This window comes from Simochromis diagramma, unplaced genomic scaffold (genome assembly GCF_900408965.1).
Source record: "Simochromis diagramma unplaced genomic scaffold, fSimDia1.1 OVJJ01000816.1, whole genome shotgun sequence".
Lineage (NCBI taxonomy): Eukaryota > Metazoa > Chordata > Actinopteri > Cichliformes > Cichlidae > Simochromis > Simochromis diagramma.
Genome location: NW_024386908.1, coordinates 1976223 through 1988590, shown reverse-complemented (window position 1 = coordinate 1988590; position 12368 = coordinate 1976223). Strand labels below are relative to the sequence as shown.

The following is a 12368-nucleotide window of genomic DNA, read 5'->3' as shown; positions in this document are numbered from 1 at the left end:
GCAAGAAGTCTTTGCAGACCCATCATGTGTAGGTGTATAATCACGCCTCAAAAACACATTTTGAGCCAAGAAAACCCTGGAATTGTTCCAGGAATTGTTTGGTGGTAATTTTTTTATTTTTTTTTAAATCGACAGTTTCCATTACTTTTGTTCCAAAATTTAATAATTCCAAAGTTTAAGTACAAAATTCTTATAAACACCTTGCCCCAGTCTAGTCACATGTGGTAAAAGATTTGAACTATTTTCACCTATTAGTAATACTTAGATGCTAATAATACAAGGGTCAAATACATTTTGGGTCAAAAATGACTCCAAAATTGTTCTTCTGACAATAAGAAACCTGCTCCTTGAACTTAATGGTATCAAAAACCAGCAATGCTCAGCAAGCCGGCTGTTAGGGAAGAGCTGACGGGATGAAATGCCACTAAGGTGCAGTATAATAAAATTGGGATCCAGGTGAATAAAGGAAATAAGCTAAACTAGTCTGTATTAAAAAAAATATATATAATCTTTTATTTTTTTTTTTTTTAAATATCAACTCTGCAAAGTTTCCTTTTAAAAATCATAAGTCATCAAGGTCAATAGGTCATGGCCATGCTCAACATTTCAAAAGAGCCCAATCACGTCCTGTTTGGCAGGAAGTATCTCCCAAACACAGCGTTAATAAAAGCACATGGAAGGAATTTCATTAACTGGACATTTATCCAGAGGAAATGCATTCGAGTCACGTGGGCTATTTGCAGCTGAGATTAACACACAATCGGTGTGTAAAACGTGTGTGTTCGTGATGTTTCGAGTAAAGAAAGCCCACCACCACCATCGCCTTGTTAGAAACGCCATGTGCAGTGTGTCGCGGACATGAAGAGCAGGGGGCTGCGCTCAGCTCACTCGCTGGCATGTGAAAACAGTTTCCCTTTCAGAAAAGAAAAGAGAGGAGTTAAAACACGCACATAGACACACACACACACACACACACACACACACACACACACACACACACACCATCAACAACAACATTTATTCAGGAAGCGCCGTCTGCCCACTCAGGAAATTCCTGAGGACAAGAGCTGCTTCCAGGGGCAGGAAATTTCCCCTCAGAAAGACCAAACACACATGCACGCACACGCAGACACACACACACTTTGTGACACCAATTTCCCCACAGCAGTAAAATGGGTAATATACCACAAAGTGAGAGAGAGACCAAAGGAAGCTTGTGGGGGATTGCAGTCATGCATGGTAACACACACAAACACATACACTTAGTCATACACACGCGCCCCCCCCCCCCTCACACACACACACACACACACAGTATACACCTACACTACCTCTGGCAAGCTTTGCACAAAGACACAAGATTCACTCACACTCATCCACCCACTCTTACAAGCATGCATAGTGCAAACCCAGCTGTGAGCACGAGCACACACACACACACACACACACACACACACACACACACACACACACACACACACACACACACACACACACACACACACACACACACACACACACACACCAAGGAAACCAGCCAGTCTTGTTTCCATGGACATAGAGGGTTTTTTTTAATCATCGGGGAAGATATTTCTACTGTCGCAGCCAGAGTTCTTTTGTATTTAGTGTTTGTTGTAAAAAATAAAATAAATAAATAAAAATAATCGGCGTGTGTCACAGACCTTTAAATAATTCACTGTTATCTCAGTGACTAGACCCTCATTTGCGTCATTCTCAGAGTATGTAGGCGCCATGTTGGCCAATACTGCCTGGGTTGCGATTGAATTAAAAACCAAACAAATTTAGTTCATCAGTTAGCATCTGCATGGATTCATTATGTGTGTGTGTGTGTGTGTGTGTGTGTGTGTGTGTGTGTGTGTGTGTGTGTGTGCTTTTACAACTCGTCTTGCCTTTCACACAAACTAAAGAAAACAAAAGGACATGGATGGTTGACAGCACTCCTCCGCTAGCTGTTTAAAGCTGCACATTTGTCTACTGACAGACTAATACTGCTGCATTATTCCTTTAATGGCTTGTTTTAAAGCCAAAAAAGAATCGAGTCAATTTATGTCTTCTCAAAGCAAAGTCCAAGCATTTAATTGACACATGCTCCAACAAAGCATGTCTCTTTCAACCATTTACTGAAAAACTGTAGCAGGGTTTCAACCAACGCAAACGTGTTTCCGTGCAGTACTGAGCGTTGTTCAGTGATGTTATGCACTGGTCAAATGCTGATTGGACGACAATTTGGAATAGACATAGGGAGCAACGGCAAAGATCACCAGGAATGGAAGAAATATGAAAAATACATCAAAGACCAGGAAGTACAACTCAAAAAGCATAGAACTTTGTGTTCGTATGTTATAACTTCACTGTTAATTATTCAAGCTTTAGCTGGGCTTTTGATAAACAAATTCACCCAGTTTTTTCCATAAAAGCAAAGACTAGAGATAAGATTTGAAATGTACACAGTATAACTTTTTTCCTTATAACTAATGCCACTATATAGGATATGCGATATGGGTAAAAGTATTGGGTCACACCTCATAATCTTTAAAATCCAGATGTTTTAGTCCCTTGTCCACAGGTGTACAAAATCAAGCACCTAGCGAATCAATCTGCCTTTACTAATATTAGTGAAAGGGTGCGTCATGAATTTCAGCATGGCATTGTAATAGGATACCCCGCTGTAACAAGTCAGTTCATGAAACTTCTCCCCTCCTAGATATTCCAGGAGCAGGTGAAAGTGGTACTGCAGTGTTATAGTGGATTTAGCAACCACAGCAATAAGGTACCAGACCAAAGTTATACACCTGGGTCACTGGGTACTGAAGCACATGGTGCATAAAAGTTGTCAAAGCTTTGCTGATTAAATAACTACAGAGCTCCAAACTTCCTCTGAAATGAACATCAGCACAAACAATGTGCACTGGGAGCTTCATGGCATGGGTTTCAAAATCTAAGCAGCTCCTGTAGGCGTAATGTGTTGTTGTGTGTAAAGTCTTCAAAAATAAAATAAAAAACTCACAAACACCACAAAAGGAATATTGTAACGGTTTCATGGTTTGAAAATCACACACTTTGTACTGGTATAATTCTCATGTCCGTGTGGCATTTTCAAAGCTAAAGGTAGAAGATTATCTTAGCATAGCATAAAAACTCGAAATATGGGGGAAACAGCTAGCTTAATTTTGTCCGTGGCAACAAAAACACCTACCAGCTCAGTCACATCCTTGTTCGCAAAAAACACAGGTTGGAGTTTTATTGGCAGCTAGGTGGGTATAATAACTTCCAGAAATCATGTTGCCAACAAGTGGTTACCAGGCAACCTTTGCATAAATCAGGAAGCTACTACCACAAACAAGATGGAGCGTGTTGATTAGCGAGGTTTAGAGTTGCTGATAAATAGATTTTGTTAACTTTTAGATCTAAACAAACTACTTTTCCTCTGTTTACAGCGTTAAGTTAAGCTAATTAGCTCCTAGCTAAAGTTGTATATTGAAAAGATGGACATGAGAGGTCTGATTTTCTCATCTAATTATCAGCAAGAAAACCAATGAAAAGCACCTTTAAGCTTGGTCAAAGACTATGTGTGTGTATCACAATGGCAGTTATTCTAAAGGTCACTTGAGACTGGCTTCAAATACGAGTCAGTGTTTGTACAGCACCAATTGAAATATACAAAATTAAGAGAGTAAATAATTCAATAATAATAATGTCTATGGCTTAATATAAAAAATTTAGGGTTTTTTTGTCTCCATGAGTAATCTTCTTTCACTTCTTTTAAATGAAATATATGATATCACACAGCTTGCTGTGCAATACCAGCAGCCGGTCCAGAAACTTTGTGTTTTAGTTTTAATGAGTGGATTTATTTATTGGAGTGACTTTTAGCATTAATTAGCCTATGACTTGCTAATTAAGCTTACTAGCATTAGATAATAGCAGTACTGCAGGCTTTTATCTATATATGGTCACTCAAAGGTGCAAAAAAGACTATTTAAGTTTCAAAGTAGTGGTTCAAATAACAAGGAATGACATCATGATAGCCACATCTATCTTTTATATACAAGCTATGATTAGGTCAAACCTACCAACTGAAAGAAGCTTCAAAAGTGTTTTGACTTTAAATATTTTCAAATATTTTGTTTTCATAGTTTTTATTTTCTACATTTAAATTCTGCTTATTCACATATTTTATCACATCAAACCTGTTAGCATTTCAAAACTAAACCTGACTGCTTTGTATGATGTCACAAAACATGTCATGTTGTGCAGACTTTAAAATCCAAAGATGAGTGCATCTTCAGTAAATATTAATTGCTTTTTTTTTTTTTTTTTTTAATCCCTTTTTTTAGTTCGTTTTACTCCAGATGTGTTTTGTGTCTTTACATAAATTTCTTTTTATATTATGCCACCATGTAGTTACAACTTGACGTTTTTGGCCCAAAAATGTCTTCATAATGAATAAAATTCATTCACTGACATAGACGATGTTTTAACATACTGCATTTGGTAACGATTTAAACACACTGTGTTAGAGTTTACAGTGTACTGCAGTGATGTCTGACAGAAAGGGTTAAAAATTGAGCCTAGTAGCATTCTTTAGTGTGAGGAGCAGGCTGCAACTCTCCCCGATCTAATCCACTTCCTCCCCAGGAAATGGAGAAGGCGGATTTCTGCCCACACTGCAATTTCCTCCCTCATTCTTTTTCTTTCTGTCTTTTTTTCCCCTCTCCTCCTCCGCTCTCTCCTCCTCCTCCTCCTCCTCCTTCTTCTTCTCGCTCTTCCTTCCCTCTTCACCCCTCCTCCCCCCACCGTCAGAATAAATCTCCCTCTGAGTGCGGGGGTTAATGGATGACTTGTTTTCCAGCACGTGTGTTTATATAGCAAGGAAGAGAAAGGACGAGCAGAGGTGTTTTAGACCTTGTGAGCCGTGACAAAGACGTGTGGCTGGCTGTCTGAGAGAGGAGAGTGGATCCCCTTTAGCAGCAGACATAAACTAAACACTGCAGAAGAAAAAATGAAAGACGACCTGCAGATGTCTGAGTCTGCGTGAGCAACTGTGCTTGACATCTGATTAAAACAGAGTTCGACTTCCACATGTCTGCGGATGTGAAGTGACCCATCAGTTTACTCGACAGGAAACCCAATGCGGACCTGTTGAGCGTTCTTCCTTTTTCTGCAACAATACAAAAGAGGAAGTGGGCTGAGGGAATTTCCTGTGCATCTCATCCAGCTTCAGCCTGACACCCAGCCTAACGCCCCGCCAAGAGTCCTGAACTTCACACCGGCTAGAGAAAAACTAACTGGTTAAATATTGACATGTGCACCAATGAAGCAATTCAGGGTTAGTCTTTGAACTGTTAGCCTATCTCTTGGCACAGCTCCAACCCCGCCCCCTCTATGATTGGGTAAGCAATGAATGAGCAGATGCAACCAAACTCTAGTCCAGTAAAACTGTGAATGTCACCCAGTTGCTTCACCAAGTTGTTCCCAAATATATTTCATCAGACTTTCTCCTTTGCTGGTTCAACTAAAGCCGGCTAGTCACTTTCACCTTGCCCTTCACGTCACGGCTCTGGAAAGACTAGGCTGCGTTGCGTCAATGCTGACCATGAAAGGTAGATGGAAGCTCTTCAACTGGTTTCAACTGATACGAACAGAGAAGGAAAGACACCCAGATGATTTTTTAAAAATTAATGCTTCCACAAAAAAGCCGCCTGACTCATATCTCACAAATACGTTCACATTCAGTCTACTTTACATTTAAAGCGTCACAATAAAGGCAAAGTCTCACAATCAGAAAAAAAACTGAAGAGAAAAACTTTTTTTCAAATAACAGAATCCTGCTTTTCCTGTTTTGAATTGTGACTGAGTCATCCACGATACTGCACGACATGTCCATGTCAAAATGTTCTGATATCCGTTTTCTATTTGTGTCAAAATAACCTTTCCTCACCATTCAGTGATACAGTGATAAATGCTGATAAAGGGTGTCCAGAGACCACGAGAGCCATCTGCAGTGGCTGTCAGCACGTTAGTACTGTGGCTCAAACCGGACCCACCGTCACCTCAGAAACACACCTTTAGAGTTTCAGGACTGTATCCTGCATACTCGCAGTCTGGAAGCTTAATTGCTACAACCGAATGATGTAGTCCAAGTTATTCTTTTTAGATTAGTTCCCAGTCTGCTCTGCTCTGCTACAGCCAGTGTTTCAGGGCTTACTGTTTAACTCATATTCAGACTAAGACTTACAATTTTGTGACAAGAAACTGTTTATATTCTACGATGAGATAAATGATGATCAGATTAAAGAAACTGTTTTTTTAGATTAGCATTTCTGCCTTTGCAGCCAAAGCACGCTCTGATACGGCTGATCAATACTGCTGGATACAAACAGAAGCAGAAACAGAATGTTCTGGTACCAAAAACCTTCTATGCTGCCTATTTTGATTAGCAATAATCAAAATTATAAGAAATGTAAGTTTGCCAACATTACACACAACAAGCTGCAGGGTATAGAAACATAACATAACTATAGAGCTAGCAAAGTTAAGTTACAGAAGTTTTCTTTCAACAACCTCATTTTAAGTTATTGAATGACACCTTTTGCACACGTGCTCATACACTGCGGGAGAACTAGCATCGGCCAAATCAATAATGATAACATCATTATTAATAACTGAACATTGTGTATCTTGTACAACTCAGAGATCGGCTAAGTATTGGCATAAATGCAACAAAGCTAACTTGAACGTGAAAGACTAGCTGGCTAACTGCCCCCTGTGATATAATGTTAGCTAGTGTTACTTATCTTACTTGCTAACACAGGAAAACTTCCTGACATCCAGCATACCATCTATAAAGCTAGCTAACCAAAGGTTTGTAATCCCTTTACAGAGATGTCTTATATGTCTAATCTCCTCATTTTAAAGTAGTAGATTGGCCACCTGTGAGCGTGCACAGTTTTTTAAGATAATTAAATAACTAAATGTTTTCATATTAGTAAACACTTTATCCTTAAGCCACTTGGTGACCAAGGACTTATTTGGATGTTGCGTTTAAAGATGTTTAAGAACTCCTCTAATTCAATGACCAGGGAACATGTAAAGTAAGGATCTTGTGAACAGATTTAATTTAAACATGGTTCCTTGTATGTTCTCTGGTCCATATTGTCTGTAGCTGTTATTGCAGTGCAGAAGGTCAGTCAGCTGTGCTCCAGTGGAAGCATGTGTTATTAAAAGCCTGACCCCAGATCTGCTTCAACGCCTCCCAGCTAAGAGACACAGCATGACCAGCTCAGCACTCATGCAGTGATAATAGCGAGTGTGCTGCCCTGACTGGATGTGATGAGTTTTAACTATTTTTATTTATTCATGTCCTCACTTTGATAGTCCATTACTTCTGCTTGCTGACCTAAACTCTCCGATGCCATCACCTCCAGAAGTTAAAACTGTGTCAGCAGGAGAGAGAGAGAGAAAAAAGCTCACCTTGACAAGGGATTTTTGAACAAATTATGAGGACAACTTCAGATCTGGTTTCCCAGATCATCACTTAGGACCAAGCGGAAACATTTCCAGAGCAAGATACCAAAAACACTGACAAAAATCAATCTGTCCTGTTCAAATGACCGGCTGATCGATGCATGTGGGAGTGACTGGTCATCCTTTTGTGTGTGTGTGTGTGTGTAAGCAAGAGAGTGTGACTCACGCAGGTGCGCAGGCAGCCTGGCAGGCTCGTCCTCCATTCGGCTGGCTGGCCTCGCGGCGGGAGCATGGACGGGGGAGGAAGTAGAGTTTGGCAGCGGGTTCGCGGAAGGACTGAAAGAGCTCCTCTCCTGCTATGAATAGACACAGAGACACAAAGCATGGCTCACAAAGCTCTGCGATGCACCGGCCCTGAACCCAAACAGCACCACGCCGACTCGCCTCACCTCGCCGTGCACCCACACTAACGGCTAGCCTCGGTACACAGAGGAGACTGTGCGCCTGATAAACTGATGCTCTGGCCAGTTGAGCTGTGAAGTCACTTTCTGGACATCCAAATACCCAGAATGCCATGCATGCTTTAGGACATGTGTTGCACTGGACTGAGTTAAGGTCCTAAACTAAGCAATACACTGACGGAAAAAGATGTTGACCACAGACTCTCCTGCTCTTGGTTGTCAACGACCACAGTGGATTTACATCAGAAATCATGTTTTCTATTTAAAGACAAACTGACTAATCTATGTGGTTTTTCATGGATTAAAGATTCAGAAACAGTTAAAAACGGCACATATTTGAACAATGACAGCTTTTTGGATTTTAAAAGCATCATCTTGAAATTGTCCAGTATAAACAGCATTTCTGGTTTTCATTTTTACTTGATGAGTCAAAATGCGAGCATTACTTTCATTGCTGGACTAATCTAGAAAAGAATGAATCATATCAACACGGTAGAGCAATAAAGTTATGTTGAAATGCATGACTTTAACATCATGCATTTGGAGTTTTCGCTGTTTGCAAGGAAACAATCCTTTTCAGTGATTTCTGGGAATTTAGACACTCTACACATAAATATCTTTAGATAATAATCAGGACATAATTAACACAATTGTTAGTCAACGTCCTTGTATGGACGTGCAAGCGAATTCTGTGTATTTGCTTTGTTTTCTTTCAGATGGTTCACTGTGGTTTGCAAAAGCTTAATGACATAATAACAAAATGATGTCTTATTTCCTTTCAACACAAAAATCCTTTTCATGGTTAGTCAGTACATAGGTGAGACTTTCAAAGATCTGAATAACATGAACTATCGCCTAAGAATTTCTCAGTCAATAGTCAGGCAACAATGGGAGTTTTTCACTGGTTTCTGCTGCTTGAATGTAAAGATTTTGTGCATTTTTATGAGAAATCTACAAGGTTTGAACTCTGTAAATCACACTGCTTTGATTGTATTAATACCACTGTGCAACATTAAACGGTTAAAGCAGCTGTATTCTCCACGATGCTCTGACGTTTTAAGACACTCAGCCCTGCTACTGTTTATGGCGTGCATCGAACGCAGGCTAAAAGTATGAGGTTTTCCAGTTAACTGTAATTTTCTGTTGACTGGTTTCCTTTCCTGCAAAGCATGATTCCACCTTGGTTTCTTGAGGAAATGAAGCTCAGGGGGTTTTTTAGTTAGTTTTTTTTTGTTTTTGTTTTTCTCGCCGTTTCACCTTCCAACCTGTTGTCACCACCCAGCTACTTCGAGACCTGCATAACAACTACATGTACCAGGAATTTCCTGTGGAACCCCAGCAATAATCTTCCAGTCTTCTATTTCCTCGTCTCAGAGGCAGAAGGCCTTTCTCTTGACATTCAGCTGTCTAAAAATTCAGCTGCCTGCGTCTTCACACAGCTTTGCCTGGGTCTGTGAAAACGCGACCTCTGGGACCAACGGAAAGTGATTTGCGACAGAGCCGAAGGTGAGGGGGAGTCGTCCTCTCTCGCTCTGACGGTAAAAGTTCTCAGAGGGAAGTTCTGATCATTCCTCGGCAATCGTGCCCTGACATCAGACTCAGTAATGAGCAGACATCCCTCACAGACAAAACATTGTTTTTCGTTTTCAGTTACTGGACAGTGCGCATTGCTTTGAGCTATTTCAGTCTGACCTTGGCACCTCAAATAATATTTCTATTATTACATGTCCCAGTTACAGTGATAGACTTGGATTTTTGACTAATGTCCAAAAATAAAAGCACAAAGCCAGTTTTAGTGTGACAAAAACAATAATCGGATCAAAAAATTGTTGCAGGTTAATCGGCTATTTTTAGCATTCAGTCTCTGCTGATCAATATTGTCTCCTTGTCCTCATGCTGCAACCGTGTATCATCTTCATTAATGATTAATCGATGGATCACACAGATCACAACATGCTCTTGGAAAGCACAAAGTGGGTTTAAGCTGTTTACACCTAGTATGACCACCGGCTACAAAAGCCAAAATATTAGAGACGCACTGATATATCAGCTGATATTGGCCGCATTCACCAAAACTGATGGCAGTCAATGACATTTACTTTTATCATCAGTTTTCACATTATTATGCTGTCGTCAGACATTTAGCCAAAGTCTTTATAGTTCCCTTATTTCTTTTGAATCAATAGCGATATTTGGCGATTTAAAGATTTTTAAAAATGCAGTGTGCCCTCTAGAGGTCACACTACAAAATGTCAACACTCACAACACGTTTCTCATCTTTAAGCTGTGTACAAGCTGCAGAATGAATATAAGCTCAACTTTTAGGCGACCAGTAAAAGTAACTATCAGTGAGAACACAGAATACCAGGAGTGACTTATAACCTGGTAGTGAATGCATTAAACGCTTACCTAGAAAACTGGAACCTGAAATGTCCACAAGTAACCAAGCGCCAGCTTTAAAGCTATGCGCAATAAGCAAATCACTTCCAGTGCGGACACAGCTTCAATTTTTCTTTTAAATCAGCTGCTTTTAATGCGAATTCCAATAGACCAGCAAATAGCTAACTTAGCCCAGTATAGGCCAACAGATAAATCGGTTGGTATCTAATTTTTTCAGACAATAATTTTATTCCTTTAATTTTATATCCTTTTTAAAAAGGATAAATAAAAACAACACAAAACACACAAACAAAAACAGAGTAAACACTGGCCTAGCATCGGTATCGGTTTGTTGTTTGCAGTTAGCTAGCTGTGTGTTTGTCGATACAATAACTGTTCCAAATTTGTGTGAAGGCCTTTAAGACATATAAGTCGCTTTTTATAAATATGTCTCTTCTTATCCCAGGGAATAAAAAACACTTTTTCAATAAATATATAAAATATCGGTATTGGTATCTGTATCTGCCTAAAATGTCACAACTGGTGCACTTTATTGAATGCCTGCATTTGCCTGCAAACAGTTGCTATCAGAAAAAAAATTGATTTGCATTGAATCATGTTGCATAATGATGCATGCACCTCTAATGCAGCCTTTGCCTTTTTTATGTATCTGTTTTTGATTAATTCCTCGTCGTTGAGAAAGGGAGGAAAAATCAACCATTCCCCCTCCACCGTACACTGTCTTTAGATGAATAGTTCAGTTCAGCTCTAGAACAAGCGTTTGCTTATCCATTAAATCCTGCTTCAGATGCAGTCCTAACACCCACCTTCAGCTCATATAGTTAAAGGGGGGAAAGCTTTTTTTTTTACTGATGCTACAGATACATGCAGGTTGCAACTCGTTCGCCCCCCGATCTCTGCTTACTTTTTTGGGGGGGGGGTCGTCGGTAAGTCACACAGTCACGACTTCTTCCAATCATGAGCAGAGTGGAGGCGAACTCAGAGCGTGGAGCCGCGAGCAACAGATGACTAGCAAAACAAACTGAATGGCGCTGTACAGCAGTCTGCGGGAGGTGATACAACCCTGGCGGCTCTTATCACACGCAGCGGAGACTCAAACCAAACAGTTGAAATTGTCTCCTGAAGACAAACGAGGGAGCGCGTTAAAAGGGGAGGGTGAGCGGACGGTGTTACCTTGTTCGCAGCGGAGGAGGATTCAGACATTATCTCCAGTCAACTTCTCTCCACTTTTCCGTCGCGCGCTGTTCTTTATCTTCTTTCCTTTCTTATAGAAACCCGCACAGCTGCAGCGCGAGCGGCAGCCCGACTGCTCGGCTTGTGTTTGTGGGAGAAGTTGTTTTTTTCATGTAGCCCGCTTCTTTTCCCTTTTTTTTTCTTCCTCCTCCTTCCTTTATTTGCTGGCCGGGTCCATAGCGTGGTCGTCGGCGTGAAAACTTCTTTTGTCTGCGTGTGTTTTCCCTTCACATGTCGGCAGCGCGCTGGTTAATAATCCCTTCCTGGAAGAGCGAGACCGAAGAGAGAGAGAGAGCTCGGCGGACACCACTCTCTCTCTCTCGCTTTCTCTCACTCTCTCTCTCTCATTGATCTGGACGTGTGTAAAACGGCGAAATGACGTGAATTCCCAGCATTGAGCCTTGCCCCCTTTTAAAGGGAAACCCAAAGCAGGAAATCGCAGGCAGGTCGCGTTGGTACACACACAACTGCAGGCGAAGAGGCTAAAAAGACAGACTTGTTGTTTTTTTTTAATTTGCCTTTTATTTTAAATCAAAGCTTAAGGCAAATGCGGTTACACAACATGCTAAAGCCTCACGCTTTAATTAGGCAGACGCAAAAATGCGAGTGAGCCTAGAAGGAATACATGGATTTAATATGAGATGAATTAGTTCACATTTACTGTAAAATCACTTCTGCTTAACTCATACTTTTTAAATCCCTTGTACGAAAGGTGTGACTGTAGTAATACTATAAGAAACAAACATAAGACTAAAAAGAATTTTAAAGTATTTGTTGTCAAGTGAT

General features: G+C 40.5%; 1 protein-coding gene across 2 annotated transcripts in view; it reads right to left on the bottom strand.

Moving 5' to 3' along the window:
- The window catches only part of etv6 (ETS variant transcription factor 6), a 28929-nt gene extending 16989 nt beyond the window's left edge, over positions 1 to 11940 (bottom strand). Inside the window, exons 1-2 of one of the 2 annotated variants that reach the window (XM_040035005.1) lie at positions 11523 to 11940; positions 7715 to 7844 (exon numbers count right to left, since the gene is read on the bottom strand). In XM_040035005.1, coding sequence (XP_039890939.1) covers positions 7715 to 7844; positions 11523 to 11552 — 160 coding nt within the window. In that variant the 5' untranslated portion in view covers positions 11553 to 11940. The remainder of the gene's footprint in view (positions 1 to 7714; positions 7845 to 11522) is intronic. The other variant, XM_040035006.1, reaches the window with a different exon arrangement.
- Between the last annotated feature and the right edge of the window lie 428 nt (positions 11941 to 12368).